The sequence below is a fragment of the Chanos chanos genome, chromosome 5 (assembly GCF_902362185.1).
Source record: "Chanos chanos chromosome 5, fChaCha1.1, whole genome shotgun sequence".
NCBI lineage: Eukaryota > Metazoa > Chordata > Actinopteri > Gonorynchiformes > Chanidae > Chanos > Chanos chanos.
Window position 1 is genome coordinate 50,540,161 of NC_044499.1, and position 17,156 is coordinate 50,557,316.

Here is a 17,156-nt window from a genome sequence, read left to right on the forward strand (position 1 = left end):
TTTTTACTTTAGGGGTAGAGAAGGTTGTTTTTGTTTCTCAATGGATGCTTTCATTCAGTGTTGAAGAATATATTCCATACTAACTTGTGTTTTTTTTTTCTTTAAACTTTAGACTATGAAATATCAGTCCTGAATAAATAGTTATAGTCAGAGCAAGTTTTACTCTCTGTATATTGTCAGTCTGTTACTCTCAACGGAGTCCTCTTGAGTTTTTTATTACTTTTGTTTTATGTTTATGGAGAGTTGCTTGTTACTGGTCTCTAAACTATAAATGTCTCTTCTTAATTCTCACACTCTCTGTCTTTGTCTGCCTGTGTATGTGTGCGTGCGTGTGTGTGTGTGTGTCTACAGAGCTGAGCGAGGAGCTCACTGAGCAGGCCTATGTGAACGTTCTGACCCGTGGAGATCTCTCCTCTCTGCGCTGGATCGCGTCTCCGCTACGTCACTTCACGCCATCCAACCCCAACGTGCAGCTGTGCCGTGTTTACTACGCCTCCCTCAATTTCAGAGACATCATGCTCGCCACCGGCAAACTGCCCCCCGACGCCATCCCAGGTACAACACACACACACGCACACGCACACACACCTAACAAACCTCACAGACCACACCTTTGTGTCTCTCTGATCTCAGGATTACTCAGTCTCTCTCAATCTCCTTCTCACCTGCAGGAGACATAGCACTGCAGCAGTGCATGTTGGGAATGGAGTTTTCGGGTCGCGACCCCAACGGACGGCGAGTGATGGGCCTGCTGCCGGCTAAAGGTCTGGCCACCTGTGTGGACGCCGACAAGCGTTTCCTGTGGGACGTGCCCTCCAGCTGGTACGTGCTGTTTTCGCAGACGCTTTTTTGTAAGAGAGGAAAATAAACACTGAGGAATGTTTCCTCAAGCTGAAGTGTCGTTTCAACGCCCCAGTGTTTTAACCCAGCTGCACCTGATACTCCTCAGCTGTCTCTCAGTTTAGTTCAGTTTCATTCATGCATGGTCTTTGAGTGATCCTGTCACAAAGTAGATTTTAAGTTAGGACCAAGTCACTTAGCACTTAATGGCCACTGACAGGAAACATGAGACAGTTATTTTATCTGTGTTTTTACCTGCCTCTTAATCAATTTTTACCCGCCTCTTACTCACTTACTCAACCCTGCTCCCTGTCACAGTCATTGATCCATCAAACCCCAGTCCATAGAGCTGCTTTAAGGCCAGAATCACTCGGGTGAAAACATGAAAAATTGATGACTGAGATGATGCTGTGGTTTTTAATGCGTAGCTGAGCTCAGCTGTTTGGACCACGGCCCAAAAGCCAATCAGGCGAAGTGTTCCGAGAGGAGGCGGAGTGTGCAGCGTGATGGGAAGTGTCTGGATCTGGAGACGACACTGTCACCCGGGAATTCCCTCATGGAAACCGGAAAACGTGACTTGTATTAAAGCAATGTATTTGTCTTCTTTGTGTGTGTGTGTCTGTGTGTGTGTCTGTGTGTGTGTCTGTGTGTGTGTGTGCGTGCGTGTGCAGGACTCTGGAGCAGGCGGCGTCCGTGCCCGTGGTGTATGCCACGGCATATTACTCGCTGGTGGTCCGCGGGCGTCTGCGGGCAGGAGAGAGCGTGCTCATTCACTCTGGGTCAGGAGGGGTCGGCCAGGCCGCCATCGCCATCGCCCTGAGCATGGGCTGCAGAGTCTTCACCACCGTGGGTGAGTTTTATACACACACACACACACACTCACTCTTACACACACACACACACACACAGTTTGATTTTCTACATCCCACTCTATGCTTAGAGCTGTTCCTCCACTGATCACAGACGTTTGTTTTCTCTCTCTGTCTCCCTCTCTGTCTCTGTCTGTCTCCCTCTCTGTCTCCCTCTCTGTCTCCCTCTCTGTCTCTGTCTGTCTCTCTCTCTCAGGTTCCAGGGAAAAGAGGATGTACCTGCAGGAGCGCTTCCCTCAGCTCACTGAAGACTCGTTTGCCAACTCCAGAGACTCGTCCTTTGAGCCACACATTCTGCGCCACACACAGGGCAAAGGTCAGACATCACACACACACACACACACACACACACACACAACATTTTCACCGTGATGCTAGACTACTGGAAGATCTCAGATGCTCGTGTCTGAGGTCTGAAAGTCCCTTTAACAACATAAACTATACAGTCATGCATCATTTTGTGATAACACTCATTCATTTTGAAGGGTGCTGAGCCTCTCTCTCTCTCTCTCTCTCTCTCTCTCTCTCTCTCTCTCTCTCTCAGGGGTTGACATGGTTCTGAACTCTCTGGCTGAGGAGAAGCTGCAGGCTAGCTTGCGTTGCCTGGCCCGTCACGGTCGTTTCCTGGAGATCGGAAAATACGACCTGTCCAACAACACCCCTCTCGGTGAGTCTAGCAATCTTCCTCACCCCGGCAGTCTTCCTCATTTCCCTGCATCCTCCCCGCGTGGTCCTGACCCCGCCCTGTCTCCTCAGGCATGGCTCTCTTCCTGAAGAATGTGGCGTTCCATGGAATTCTGCTGGACGCTCTGTTTGAGGAGGGAAATCGGGAATGGGAGGAGGTGTCTGACCTGCTGAAGGACGGCATCGCCAAAGGGGTGGTGGAGCCCCTGCGCACCACCGTGTTTGAGAGGAACCAGGTGGAGGGCGCTTTCCGTTACATGGCCCAGGGAAAACACATCGGCAAAGTCCTGCTGCAGGTGGGTCCGCACTGCTCAATTCATTTTGTATTTTTTTTAATTGGCTAACTGTAACTTTTCACTCATGTTCTGTGATGTTATTCATAGACACTGGTTTTACTGCAACATGTTTGTTTCACTGAAAACCAGCAATGTTACACCAATGCGTCCCACTCTGACTTGTGTGTCTGTCTGTCTCTCTCTCTCTCGCTCTCTCTCTCTCTCTCTCTCTCTCTCTCTCTCTCTCTCTCTCTCTCTCTCTCTCTCTCCAGGTGCGTTCTGAGGAAAAGGGAAGCGGTGTGTCTTCCGTCTCTCCTCTTTCTCTTCCTGCTATCTGCCGGACCTTCTGCCCCGCCTCCCATTCTTACATCATCACCGGTGGGCTGGGCGGTTTCGGTTTGGAACTCGCTCATTGGCTGACTGAGAGAGGGGCTCGCAAACTGGTTTTGACATCTCGCTCTGGAATTCGTAACGGTAAGCCGGGGGGCTGGGGGGTGGGGGGGGTTAAAAAGTGGCTGAGTGAAGAAAGATTAAGTAAACCTAAAAGGCAAACAGTCACTGTAAACTATGTTATCTTTCAACAGCCACTATTAAACAGTTTGCAAAACTCCCCGTTGTGTTTGCAGATGTCTGGGCCATGAGGAGTTGGCAGAGACAGTAACTGAAATATTGATATTATTGACTGAAGTTGGCAAATGTTTACACAGAAAATAAAACATTTGCAATAGTTTGCTACATTTCAGCTTTAAATGACCCTGAGCCTGACCCAGTGGCCTTAACAGCGTGGGTTATTTTTAGGATCAGATCAGTAATGGAAGTGGAGTTGACTGGCAGTAATGGCAGTACTCCTTTTGAGGATGGATGACCAGACTTTGTGTGTCCAGACAGGAGCATGGTGTGCGCATGTTTAGGCGACAGGTTATTTGAAGCGTGTTTATTGTCATTGAGAAGTGTGTGGTTAAGCTGTTTTTGGAGTAGCTTACTAGTGAATGTGTATTAAACATGGTCCACTGAGGCGTGAACATGCGTGGAATAGTTAAAGTTTGGGAAGGGGGGTGTTTTTGGGGAACAGGTTACCAAGCCAAGCGTGTTTCTAATGAAACGTGTTGTTGGCGTGTTTTTGGGGAACAGGTTACCAAGCCAAGCGAGTGCGTGAGTGGCAGAGCATGGGTGTACAGGTCCTCGTGTCCACCAGTGACATCAGCAGCCTGGAGGGGGCGGAGCGACTGATCACTGAAGCCTGCAGACTGGGCCCAGTGGGCGGGATCTTCCACCTCGCTATGGTAATGACCAGTGAGCTATTCTCATCAGTTTGATTGACAGGACATATTACTATGCTGTGAATATACTCTAATGATTTTTTTTTTTTTTCCTTAACAGGTTCTGAAAGATGGCATGTTGGAGAATCTGACCCAACAACAATTTATCGAAGTCAACAAACCCAAATACGACGGGACAGTGCACCTGGACATGTACGCAGAGCCGGCCATTTATAACACTTCACCCCCTTTTACTGCTCCAAACCACCCTCATTCACCCCGATACTGCTCCAAACCCCCCCTCATTCACCCCGATACTGCTCCAAACCCCCCCTCATTCACCCCGATACTGCTCCAAACCCCCCCTCATTCACCCCGATACTGCTCCAAACCCCCCCTCATTCACCCCGATACTGCTCCAAACCCCCCCTCATTCACCCCGATACTGCTCCAAACCCCCCCTCATTCACCCCGATACTGCTCCAAACCCCCCCTCATTCACCCCGATACTGCTCCAAACCCCCCCTCATTCACCCCGATACTGCCCCAAACCCCCCCTCATTCCCCCCGATACTGCTCCAAACCCCCCCTCATTCACCCCGATACTGCTCCAAACCCCCCCTCATTCACCCCGATACTGCTCCAAACCCCCCCTCATTCACCCCGATACTGCTCCAAACCACCCTCATTCCCTATTAGAACCATTATGATTTGTTAATCGTGAATCAGAAGCTGAGTATAGCTGTTTTCACTGGTTATTTTCTGCTTTGGGTCTAAAGATTTAGATGTGAGCCATCAAACCCACACAAGAACATACAAAACCTCCCCTGCACAGACTTTCATTTGAGTCTTTTTGGTTTTCCTGTTTAGCAGTCTTAAGAGCAGTAAAAAGTCATTTTTAACAGTTCAGTCGTTCTACAAAGGTTAAATACCATCTGAGATGTGGTTCAGCCTGAGTTTGTAGTCTGTGTTTGTGTTTATTGTGTATATTTATTTGTTTGTCCCCCTCTCAGAGTGACACGGAAGATGTGTCCGGAGCTCAGTTACTTTGTGGCCTTCTCCTCGGTCAGCTGTGGCCGCGGAAACGCCGGACAGAGCAACTACGGTTTCGCCAACTCCACCATGGAGCGCGTATGCGAGCAGCGTCGCCACGACAACCTGCCCGGCCTGGCGGTGCAGTGGGGCGCCATCGGGGACGTGGGCGTGGTCCTGGAGACGATGGGCGGTAACGACGCGGTGATTGGCGGCACTTTGCCCCAGCGCATGGCATCGTGCCTGGACGTTTTGGACCGCTTCCTGTGCCAGCAGAGGCCGGTCATGTCCAGTTTCGTGCTGGCGGAGAGGGTGGCGGTTGCCAAGGGAGACGGAGCCGGGCAGAGAGACTTGGTGGAGGCCGTCGCTCATATTCTTGGTAAGAGTTTAAAAAAATTACCGACTTAAAACACAAACTCTCAGGTTCTCCGGGTTTTACTTTCACTGCACAGGTAAAGACTGAGGTCTGCGTTTCTGTAGTTTAAAAGCCTGCAGTGTAAATGCAGTAGTGTGAGAACAGACCTCACATTAACCTGATGGAGATGAGAGGGTAATGTGGAAGAAATGCTGGGGGTTTTGTGAAAATGACAGTCATGCAACTCTGTCAGTCTTGAAAAAGGTTGACGAATTCTGCTAAAGTTTCTTGTGATTGTTTGAACCATAGACTAGTAAACCCAAACATTTCACTCTAATATGCCAATAAAATGGCTGAAATAAGTCACAGCGGTGTTATTATTTGTTTTGAGTGTGTCATCCAATCAAGCATCAGATTCTAAACTGTGTCTCCTCCCCCTCAGGTGTGCGTGACGTAAACAGCCTAAATGCTGACGCCTCATTGGCTGATCTGGGCCTTGACTCACTGATGGGCGTGGAAGTGCGGCAGACCTTGGAGAGGGATTACGACATTGTCATGGCGATGAGGGAAATCCGACAGCTGACCATCAACAAACTCCGGGAGCTGTCCAGCCAATCAGGAGGCTCTATGGGTAAGTGTGTGTTCGTGTTCAAGTGTGTGTTATGGAGTGTGAGGGTGTGTGTGTGTGTGTGTGTGTGTGTGCGTGTGTGCGTGTGTGTGAGAGTGAATGACAGGGGTAGAGTGAGAGAGAGAGAGGTACTAAAGATTTTGTTTATGGGAAAGTGTATGAATGAGAGATGTGTGTGTGTGTATGTGGTGACGTTACAGGTGACGTGTGAGTGTGTGCACATGCGTCCACGTGTGTGTGTGGGGGTCTAATTCTCTCTGTTTACATTCACTCTTTGTCAGAAACCAGTTCATCTCCTGTGAAGAAGTCCGGTGTTCAGGCTGTGCTGGAGACAGACCTGAGTCAGATGCTGGTGAATCCGGACGGGCCCACGGTGACGCGTCTGAACGAGGTTCAGAGTGCGGAGAGACCCCTGTTCCTCGTCCACCCCATTGAGGGCTCCATCGCCGCCTTCCGGACCCTCACGGCCAAGCTCAGCGTGCCCTGCTACGGCCTCGAGTGCACCAAAGGTACCCACGGAGAATGGAACCCAAAAAACCCATTAAAAACTGACCTCTTCACCTCAGATGAGCTTTGTTACATTTGTAAAGTTGTCTCCTTCCTTTAGAATCTCGAGCATTTTCACAACACCGAGTATTTTTCTGCCGGCAAATGCCGGATAGCACGTACATCCACAGAAACCCAGTATAGACAGGAAAAACCACACCAACAGAGCTAAAGAGCTAACAGTGCTGAGATCCATTATGTTTTTATTTTGACTGAGAGTAATGTATTTCTTTACGACATTTATCGTAATTCTGACCCATAACTTCAGAGAGGGCAACTCATTATTATTGTTATTAGGAAGTAATTATAATAATTATTCATTATTATTATTATTATTATTATTATTACTATTATTATTATTATGGCATATTATTAACATTTTACAGCTGGATGTTCATTTAACACACACCCCCCCCCCCCTCTCTCTCTCTCTCTCGCTCTCTCTCTCTCTCTCTCTCTCTCTCTCTCTCTCCCTCTCTCTCCCTCTCTCTCTCTCTCTCTCTCTCTCTCTCTCTCTCTCTCTCTCTCTCTCTCTCTCTCTCTCTCTCTCTCTCTCTCTCTCTCTCTCTCTCTAGCTGCTCCTCTGGACAGTATTCAGAGTTTGGCGGAGTACTATGTGGGGTGTGTGAGACAGGTCCAGCCGGAGGGCCCGTATCGGATCGCTGGGTACTCGTTCGGTGCCTGTGTGGCCTTTGAGATGTGCTCCCAGCTCCAGGCGGCCAACTGTCCGGTGGAATACCTTTTCCTGTTCGACGGATCCCACTCTTACGTAGCGGCCTACACACAGGTAAAGAGTTCAGGACCTTCTGCCACCCTTTTACACAGTTTCTCAGTTGGGTCCCGAGACTTAACCGGGTGAGAGCAAGATGAGTGAACTGGTCTCTCACTGGTAAAGCCAAAAGGCGCACTGATAGAGGACAAGTGAAACTGAAGCTTTTTTTTTTTCTTTTTCTTCTTTTTTTTAAACGAGCATTTTGTGCTGATCCACGTAGAGTAAGCTAAAAAGTACAACGGTTCTCTCTGTTACTAGCACTGCTCAGCATATGAACTCCCATCACTACATCACCTCCTCTGTGCCGTCCTTTCTAAAGTAGTTCTCTCTCTCTCTCTCTCTCTCTCTCTCTCTCTCTCTCTCTCTCTCTCTCTCTCTCTCTCTCTCTCTCTCTCTCTCAGAGCTACAAAGCCAAGCTGACCCCTGGGAAAGAGTCTGAAGCTGAGACTGAGGCCCTGTGTGCCTTCATTCAGCAGTTCACTGGCATCGAATACAACAAGGTAAACAAACAAACAAACGGCAACATCTAAGAAAATGGGGGAGGGGGGTAAACCTATGGCTTGACTCACTCGGAGATGTTTACTCACAAGTACTGTTTAAAAAGAGCTATATGTGTGCGAGGCAGAGAGATATATAGAGACTGTGATCCAAAATTGGACTCCTGTTGGTTGGCAGCCTGACATGAAAAACAGTGTTCAGAATGAGAGCAAACCTTTAACCGAATCAAATTCGACTCGTCTGGGTATGAACCTGTTTGTTTGTTTGTTTGTTTTTCCTCATGCTGTAGCTGTTGGAGACGCTGTTACCCCTGTCCGACCTGGAGGCTCGTGTGAACAAAGCCGTGGAGCTGATCACATCCAGTCACAAAAACGTCAACCGCCAGTCTCTCCACTTCGCCGCCTCCACGTTCTACCTCAAACTCAAAGCCGCCGACCGCTACGTTCCCACCGCCAAATACCACGGCAACATCACGCTGCTGAGAGCCAAGGCCAGCAGCGACTACGGCGATGGCCTAGGGGCCGACTACAAACTCCACGAGGTGAGACGTGCGCGGGGGAATGAACGATATTACGCAGGCAGACGGCTCCAGTCACGATGCAAACAGACTCTGATTCATCACAAACAGCCTGTTTTTCGTGTCTGTTTTCTACTCGATGGGAAACAGGATTCTTATGACGTTGATTTTAGTTACAACACTGTGTGTATTTGAGTATGCATGTATGAATTTCATCATCTAGTTACGTAGCTAGATTCTCAAAGCTCGATATTAAGCTAGTGCATTGGAAGGTGCTGTGAATAGGTATGTAGACCTCCAATTATCTTTATGAACTTTTGAATTTGACATGTGCACGTGTGTGTTTAATTGTAGGTGTGTGACGGGAAGGTGTCTGTGCACGTGATCGAGGGAGATCACCGCACGTTTTTGGAGGGAGAAGGTGTGGAGTCCATCACCGGCATCATTCACAGCTCTCTGGCCGAGCCACGTGTTAGTGCCAGAGAGGGTTGAGTCGCCTGGCCTCAACACACACGCACACACACACACACACACGCGCGCGCGAACACACACACGGCACATTTAACCAAAACGCCCAATCTGTCTGCAGCCCAACCTGATTCAGCATTACAGTAATTGAACCAGAGCGTGCACACATGTCACAACACACGTCCTTCTCTCTCTCTCTCTCTCTCTCTCTCTCTCTCTCTCTCTTTTCTCAGTCATCCTTAAGGCACAGGGTATATTTATGCCTGATAGGAACAGAAATGTCTCTGTATCTGTAGATCTTTTACTTGCTTTGCCTGTCACAGTCAATCTGAGCCTGTTGTCTTCTCTCTGACTTTTTGGACAAACGGAACATTGAGGTTGAGCTTTGCTGAATCACAAACACAGAACACAACTGGAAACTGTACTCCTCTAAGCTGATAGCATGTGATCTTAGCCGAGTGCCAACCACTCTTGGTAGTGCCTAGTAAACCCTAGTCTGTCACCCTCACTCACTAACGCTGATTAACCTGATACGTCTGCTAAAGGACCAGAAGGGCCGCTTAACTGTCGTTTCCTTTATCATGTTAGCAGCCCTAACAATGCAGAATTAGAGGCCTATGATCAGTCGCCATTTCGCTCTTGATATCATTGCCACTGGAGGGTCTTGGAGGGTGAGTAGTGTATATAAATATATCCAATATTTCTGTTTAAAAATCCCTAACAAAGTTAGCGGTGTGCCGACATCAGTACCAGTATTAACGGTTTTGCTCTGTCCCTGTTTTGTTTTTGTTTTTGTTTGTTTTCTTTCTGAGTTGAAATTGTGTTTGTGTTTAAATTTGCTAAACTTTTTTGTTTCTTTTGCAATAAGCTGCTGCAAACAAAAGTTAGAATGTGTTCCAAAGGGTTTTTTTTGTTTTGTTTTGTTAGGTGTTCCACAGCACTGTCAGAAATGAGGGAATATTTGTGTGAAAGAGCACTTAAAACATAGGACTGAGGTCCGTGTTTCAAATGAAATTAAGATTTAAAAAAAAATGGTACTCAAACTTACTTTTGACCAAAAATATCTCGTTTACATTAAGGGGACAGATGTGTTTATTACTGACGAGTTTTGGAACTCGAGATGTTGTACGAGAAACTAAAAGGGATCTTATACCTGGTGGGACAGAACCAGTCCTATTTCGGCAATGTTGTGGAACAGCGTATTCCTAAATGAGAAAGAGGATCGGCTGAAAAGTGAACGTTGCTTCTCTGCGCTTTCTTCTGTAATTGCGGTCAGATTTAATATACTGTAATTTAACATTTTCACTGCAGTTTCCACCTCAACAGTGTGAGGACGGTTCTTACATTCCATAATTACTGTTACAAAACTAACGTGTTCCTTGATAAGCCTGTACCTGTATCGTTGTCGTAATAATACTTTACACCCAACAATGTTTGTTGAATAATGAGTGCAAACGCTGTTCTAAGTGGCTAGATCCACAACGTAATGGGTTTCACTTCAGCGCAGTGGGAGACTCGCTCCCTGGTAGTTTTTTTTTTTTTTTTTTTCCTTTTTTCGTCAGTATGAATGGTTCTGTGTGGTGAGGGACAGTCATGCTGGTCATACGAACGAGCACCTTTTTTGGCCCCGACGTGTTTAACCCGCTAGTTGTCGGCGATTGAACACAACTGAGGGGAGTCGGAGCGGCAACTCTGCCAGGTTTCTGAGACTTGAATTCATGTCCATGACGAAACGAGTGACTTCTCGCGTGCAGCGCTTTTGCGATAGCGCTAAGACCAACTAACGGAATTCTCATCTCTTAGACGTTTTTGTTGTTGACATCCTCGTTTTTATTTCCTGATGGTGTGTAATTTTTCAAGTATTTATTGTACTAGTCCAAATAAAGAGCTGGCACTAACATGTTGGTCTCCTGTGTGTTATATTGAACCCGTCTCGGTGAAACATGGGGAATTTAAAGTGTTATTTTAAACTCAGTCTTGTGTCTGAACGTAGTTCTAAAGCATTGGATTATAGAGAGGAAAGGTTACAGCAATGGCATTGCTGTGAATCCGTTATATAATATGAAAGAAAATCGTGCAGGATCAATCTGGAATAATACTTCAAAGGATTGACACATTTTCAGTCAAAAAGAAGAAAAAAAACGAAAGTTTAAAACTTTTTATTATGATAAAGTAGGTAAAAATAAATTCTGTAACAAAAAGATTAAACCCGGTAATTTAACTCTGTGTGTGTGCACAACAGTAGAGATGGTCTGGGCTTTTGAGTCCTTGAAGCAGCAAAGGTGTGTGCTATCAAACTCTTACACTGGATTAAGTGTTGTGATCATGTTTCCAAGGCATTTCTTTACTAAAAAAAAAAAGAATTTAAGAAAGACAAAACAAAATTTAAAAAATCCCTGATTCTTTCAACAGTAAAATCAGACAAGAGAATAACCCTCTGCAGCCACGATGTTGCCATAAAAAAATGTTAATAGATCTAGAGTTTAACGTTTAGATCAAATATAAACCTTCCATTTACAGTTAACAAAAAGACAAAACATTTTCTCTTCAGGAACAACGAGACCTGTTCACTCAACGATAAGACAGTCTACACATGTATAAAGGACACTTCATTTGGACTCATGCAAATTCAGTAAAGGCACCATCTGTCTAGCGTAGGCATGCATACATGATTATCAACTTCATCATCTCCGATATGTCAACACAGACACCCTTAAAAACATCCATTTAAATGAGATTAGCAATCTGGGTATTCTTAATGGAAGACTTTTTTTTTTTTTTTGCTAAATGTTGATAATAATTTATTGGTCAAATTTTGTCACAGGTCCAGTTGGGTAGTAATTACTCCAAAAGAACCCCTTTTGTCGTAAAGTAATGCTTTTTCTAGTACTTTCTGAAGGATTAATCCATGTAAAGGCTGTAGAAGTTGAACTAGGCACTGGCTGCAGTTGGAACGTCTTCATCACTAGGTAGAGTTGTTTTTGACTGTGGGAGTGTACAGTTGTGGTCACTGTTGTGTTAGGGTCAAAGGTCACTGAGGGGTCGCTGGGGTGTCCTCGTCCTGTGAATCATTTCTCAGCTCCTCGGCGGGCTCAGTTTTTTCCTCGCCTTCATTATTGTCATCGTCGTCATCATCATCATCCTCATAATCGCTGACATAGTCTTCCTCGTAGTTCTGATCCCAGCCTTTCTGAATCTTGTCCAGCTCCAAAAAACGCTTCAGCAAGTTCGCAACAGCCTCAACGTCACTGCGAAAACCCCATTTATAAAGTAAAACAAACAACTAAATTAATAAATAAGAGGATGATGATGATGATGATGATCAGTGAATTTATCCAGACTGGGGTTTCCCTGTCAGAGCAGGCAGTGACCAGAACTGTGTGGAGCTATGGGTCGCCGGGAGCAGGAAAGGGAAACACTGACCTCAAGAACAGGAACACTAACTCAACAGTGTGCCATCCCTACATTGTTATAATAATCCACAAGATGGCGCTGTTTTGAGTATCCTTATATTTCCATGCACTCTTCTGATGGAATGATAAATAATATATTCATCATTGATCCCTCAAGGGTTCAGTTAACATGGTGAACTCCATAAACTGTGCCGTGTGTAGCAGCATTTTAACACTGTGGGCTGATTTCTATGGTAGGGACTGGGTCTGGTCTTGGACCAAATGATTTCTGAGGAGCGATTCTTACTCTGCGCCTGTGAAACCAGCCCAGAATTCACATTAGTGTGAACAGCTTTACAAACGCATGTGCTTTATACACACACCAACTTGACAGGACCAGTCGCTATGGATGTCACAGTCAATGCTCACGATGGCCCATAGCTCCGCCCATTTTAGGTCTCTCCCCTGGGGTCTCTCCTCTTAAACACATCCATTAAAGCTTATCAGGCTCTTCATTATTATCTGAGGAGATGAACAGGTGTGTTAGAGCAGGAGGAGGTCTAAAGCCTGCTGTGGTGTGGAGCTCCAGGAGCAGAATTAGGAGACGCTAGGGAGAGGAGGACAACTTCTGCACTCACCTGCGTCCTCCCACCGTGGCGTTCACCGTGAGAGGATGAGAGAAGCCCGTGGCTAACCGAAGCATCACGATGTAACCTTTACCCAGATAACGCACCCTCTCCTCGTGCACACTGACGTCACGCAGCTGATGGAGATCCAGCACCACTGGAGCAAACACACACACACACACACACACACACACACACACAGACATTTTCAGTGCTGATAAACCAATAAATTCACCCCACTCTAAACTGACTTCACAAACTCTGTGCAAAGATGGGGTCTCTGGTTAAAGAGATGATATAAAACATCATCTATGTTTGGTTTGAAAAGATCTATTTCAGAAGGAAAGCGGACAATCAGCAGACACCGCTGGCATCTCTAGCGTTATAGGTTGTTGTTGTTGTTGTTGTTGTTGTTTTAACACTGTGTAAGAAATTTGACTTTGATACCCAGGGATAAGGTGGTGAATATGGGAGAAAATGGAATATGGGATAATTAGTATAGAACAAGGAATATGAAGAGGTAAACACTCACTTTTCTCCTGCCCTCTCTTTCCCAGGGTTAGACACCAGGAGTAAATGCTGAATGTCTTGAGCTCGATTAAACCCTTCACCTTATCGAATAGCGCCTCCTGCTCACAAGGAAGGAAGGGGGGGGGGGTGTTCAAACGTATGGCTTTTCTATGGGAATAAAATCAACCTGCATGAACAATGCACCTGAGTGTGACGTGCCGATGTGTGATCTGTGTGTGTGTGTGTGTGTGTGTGTGTGTGTGTGTCTCTCTAGTGTGAGTGCGTCCATGCGTGTCTGACTTTGTGTTAGCATGCATCTCTCTCAGTGTAAAAGTAACTGTGCATGTCTAACTGTGTGGTAACTTTTGACTATGTGCGTTCAAGTATCTGTATTTGTGGGAGACTGTGTGTGTGTGTGTGTGTGTATTTGTTAATAATAATATTTCCTCACCTCCCATTCTTCCATGTTCTGAAGGGCTATGAATACACAACCCGTGACATAAAATGCCTTCCAGAATGCTCTGTCTGAAACAAACAACAGCAAATGAGTGACAACACTGAACGAAAACACATGAATGAAAAACACATTAATATCTGTTGATAACTTTTATTTATGAGGTACTTATTCACCTGAGCTATAATATGCTGCAGCAAGACCAACAGATGCAATACCTGGAAGAGCAGAAGAAATGTCAGTTTACCTAAGGGGAAATTTTAAGGTTGCTCAAAACCTTCATAAGCGTCAGCCTGACCTCTGCTACTTTGTCCTGTTTTAACTTTCACGTTCTTACCTACGAAGAGAGACCAGGATCGGATCCCGGGCGACCGCTTCAAATGAAGCTTATCAGTTGTGTGATTCTCCACTTCCATATAAACCATCTGGCAAACAAGGAGCGACACGGTTCACTTTGAAGCGGGGTTCACTAACTTTACATACAAACCTCATCAAACGGAGCAGTCATAAGCATGCGAATCGCTCCTTAGGAAGCTAGCGACCTGCGGCCATTGTTTTTTGTTTTTTTTTTCACTTAATGGATTTCTGATGTCAGTTCCATTCATGCATTGGACATGTTGGGGAAAGGGAGGTTTCTCCGATAAATTACGGAAGTTGCTCGTGAAATTGCTAAAACAATAGTTTTTACAGGAAGAAGGAAATTTCTTAGCGAGTGACATGACAAGCTACATACTGTCGATACTATTAAAGGAGATTATTATCCACGCGCACAGCAAATAAAACACATTAAACGTGTTAGGAGAAACAAGGATGACAGAACAGACGAATATATATTGTAGGATGGGTCATTCGGATGAATAGAGATATATAATGACGGCTCTCTTACCTTTTCGGCTTCTTTGTCTACTGCAAATGTACCTAATGTATTTAAATAACCTGCAAAATGACGACAAAACTGCAATCATACAGATAAAGTTATCATCGCACTATGAATCGTAGCCCATTCCACTCAGTCTGCTGCACGCATTATACCACCATTGGGTTGGTCTTACTTCCTTCCGAGAAATCGTGAACGCGATTGGATAATGTTAATCAAGATATCCCGCCCCTTTTTGAACGAACTTGCAATAGCAACGCGCACCATAGACTGTACAAAAACAGAAGATAGCTCACTGCATTATGTTATAACGAGGAGCGGTTGCCACAAAAGTGGGTGGAGTCATAGAAAGGGGTGGGCCATTGGCCAACGAACCCTTCATATCTCTTAACAAGAGAGCAGACGGTGGAATAAACATTCACGTTCACTAACTAACACCGTTTTGAAATCCATTTAAAAACTTTTTTTTTATGTTCGCAACAAATTTAAGTTTATCAACAGTTGCTTGCCATGTCATTCCTGAGAAAATAACAACGTTATTTACTGTACGTGTCTCCACTTTCTGCAATTCAGAAAAGCCTTTCACACCTTCCTTTTTGAAACAATGTCAGGGTTTTTTTTAACCAACGTTGTCTATCTGTGCCTCACCACACATTAGATTGATTGATTTATTTAGCGAGCAGGGGAAAACTGTCTTTTCTGCAGTGTTCGATTAAATTTAGAGGTCTTTTGCATTCGTCTTTCCCCATCAGTTCGTTCATTTAGAACACGATATACACCTCGTAACCAAAATTAAGGTAAAAGTACTGTAACATTGCCAAAAATGACGTGAAAACGTGAGACTTCCGGACTTCACGCATGCGTGTTGAGTAAAAAATCGAGGACAATGGAGTCGAATATTCTGAAACGGAGCTACCACTGTAATTTCTATGGACCTCTACGGACAACTTCTGTGAATTTCAAATAGCCCGAAATGAGAAGCAGATCCCCTGTGTCTCATACCGGTATTCACAGCCCTGTGGAGTCTCTGCAATGTGATCGACCGACCAAGAACCGTCCTGACGAGCACTTTCACTGTGTCATCTTCTAAAGAGAGTTCCTGAATAGACTCGCTACCGAAACACTTACTTGACTCGACGCACTGCTGAATTACACACGCGGATTTTAAGTGGTGCATTTTTTTCTGTAGAGTATCGAATTATTTGATAGGTGAGTACAGTTTTCACCTTTTTTAAAATGCAGGAGTGTCTCCAGACTTAATGCTGTCTCACACATTGTGTTGAATTGTTTCGGATACGCAAAGTCATGGGTTATCCAAGGCGAGTGGTTTCACGTTTGCCCTCCATAACCGACTGTAGTTTACCGGGCCGCTGGCCGATAGTAGAGTCAGTCGGTCAGAACGATATAGGAAGTTACTCAGAAATCCATATTTATTATTTTTCTATCTTTCTGTTACCCCTTCCAAAAACACCTGAACTATGTTACGTCATTAGCTGTATTACTGTGCCAAATCACATTTGGCCTTGTTAGGGAATCTGTAATCAGGCGCTTACTGTAGACCGGGTAATTAATTATTTTTTAATTTACTCAGGTGTTATTCGTCTGTTTAAGCACTCTCTGGATTCCGTGACCAAATGCACAGATGAGATTGTTCTTTTTAATATAATGTGAGCTGAATTGTAGCTTGTATTTCTGGTTCTGTCTTAGAAGGTATGACAAGCAGTGGTCGCTTTTATAAACGCCGACTGCACCAGAGATGCTGTTCTACCTATACTAAAACAATCCCATGTCATCGAATTGGATCATTTTAGTCTAAATAATCCAATCCAATCCGGAAATACTCTGTTAAAATAGAGAGTGCTTCTTCTTACTGACTGCGGCTTATTTTGTTGGCGTTTCTCAGAAAATGTCAGAAGTCAGTATCGGAAGGAAAAAGGAAAAATGCGAGAATTGTACCAAACAGGTAAGAATGTGCTGCATTTTCTGAATGTTTTGGTTGTTATTGCTGGTTAAAAGTTAACGGTAAATTTACAGATATGATTATACGACAGCGGTATTAATTATTTCTCTGAATTATACCTGATATCGATCTGTTTGTCGTAATTTTGCTTTCGTTTTCTCCCCATACTAACTCTCTAACTCTTAGTGCAACAAGAAACAGAGTGATGAAGGAATAAACTCACTGCAGGAGAAAGATGTCGCCAATGGAGAGGTATTCTGTTGTTTATAAATGCATGTATGTGTGTATACATATATGTCTGTATATAGGCCCTATGTGTATATACACACATATACATGTATATCTATAGTATTCTTGTAGGTTTTTTAAATAATACTCTTGTATTTCTTTACCATGTTAGAATCATGCATGCTCTTTAATCTGGTGTGCGCTTGTTATAGTCTGAATCTCTCACTCTGTATTGGTTCTGTGTTCCCTGTCTGTCAGGTGCGAGATACCACGCAGCCTGTCTTACTGAGTGCCTGTCTGTCTTGTGAGGGCTGCCTCTCTGAAGACGAGAGTTACAGAATCTCTCAACAGAACCTGGAGGAGATC

General features: G+C 45.0%; 3 protein-coding genes across 3 annotated transcripts in view; 2 read left to right on the forward strand and 1 right to left on the reverse strand.

The window, feature by feature from the left end:
* The window catches only part of fasn (fatty acid synthase), a 29,128-nt gene extending 18,485 nt beyond the window's left edge, over window positions 1–10,643 (forward strand). The window contains exons 28-43 of the mRNA XM_030775151.1: window positions 352–555; window positions 672–822; window positions 1,512–1,690; window positions 1,906–2,025; window positions 2,254–2,376; window positions 2,466–2,689; window positions 2,941–3,142; window positions 3,800–3,951; window positions 4,049–4,140; window positions 4,941–5,338; window positions 5,757–5,945; window positions 6,224–6,451; window positions 7,064–7,275; window positions 7,662–7,760; window positions 8,048–8,299; window positions 8,630–10,643. Of these exons, the coding sequence (XP_030631011.1) occupies window positions 352–555; window positions 672–822; window positions 1,512–1,690; window positions 1,906–2,025; window positions 2,254–2,376; window positions 2,466–2,689; window positions 2,941–3,142; window positions 3,800–3,951; window positions 4,049–4,140; window positions 4,941–5,338; window positions 5,757–5,945; window positions 6,224–6,451; window positions 7,064–7,275; window positions 7,662–7,760; window positions 8,048–8,299; window positions 8,630–8,767 (2,963 nt within the window). The 3' untranslated portion in view covers window positions 8,768–10,643. The remainder of the gene's footprint in view (window positions 1–351; window positions 556–671; window positions 823–1,511; window positions 1,691–1,905; window positions 2,026–2,253; window positions 2,377–2,465; window positions 2,690–2,940; window positions 3,143–3,799; window positions 3,952–4,048; window positions 4,141–4,940; window positions 5,339–5,756; window positions 5,946–6,223; window positions 6,452–7,063; window positions 7,276–7,661; window positions 7,761–8,047; window positions 8,300–8,629) is intronic.
* A 984-nt stretch (window positions 10,644–11,627) lies between these two features.
* The window catches only part of cybc1 (cytochrome b-245 chaperone 1), an 8,873-nt gene continuing 3,344 nt past the window's right edge, over window positions 11,628–17,156 (reverse strand). The window contains exons 2-7 of the mRNA XM_030774307.1: window positions 14,063–14,150; window positions 13,902–13,943; window positions 13,723–13,796; window positions 13,294–13,390; window positions 12,774–12,918; window positions 11,628–11,991 (exon numbers count right to left, since the gene is read on the reverse strand). Of these exons, the coding sequence (XP_030630167.1) occupies window positions 11,775–11,991; window positions 12,774–12,918; window positions 13,294–13,390; window positions 13,723–13,796; window positions 13,902–13,943; window positions 14,063–14,150 (663 nt within the window). The 3' untranslated portion in view covers window positions 11,628–11,774. The remainder of the gene's footprint in view (window positions 11,992–12,773; window positions 12,919–13,293; window positions 13,391–13,722; window positions 13,797–13,901; window positions 13,944–14,062; window positions 14,151–17,156) is intronic.
* The window catches only part of narf (nuclear prelamin A recognition factor), an 11,514-nt gene continuing 9,870 nt past the window's right edge, over window positions 15,513–17,156 (forward strand). Inside the window, exons 1-4 of the mRNA XM_030774299.1 lie at window positions 15,513–15,811; window positions 16,506–16,565; window positions 16,749–16,814; window positions 17,049–17,156. The exon at window positions 17,049–17,156 is cut by the window's right edge and continues 24 nt beyond it. Of these exons, the coding sequence (XP_030630159.1) occupies window positions 16,509–16,565; window positions 16,749–16,814; window positions 17,049–17,156 (231 nt within the window). The 5' untranslated portion in view covers window positions 15,513–15,811; window positions 16,506–16,508. The remainder of the gene's footprint in view (window positions 15,812–16,505; window positions 16,566–16,748; window positions 16,815–17,048) is intronic.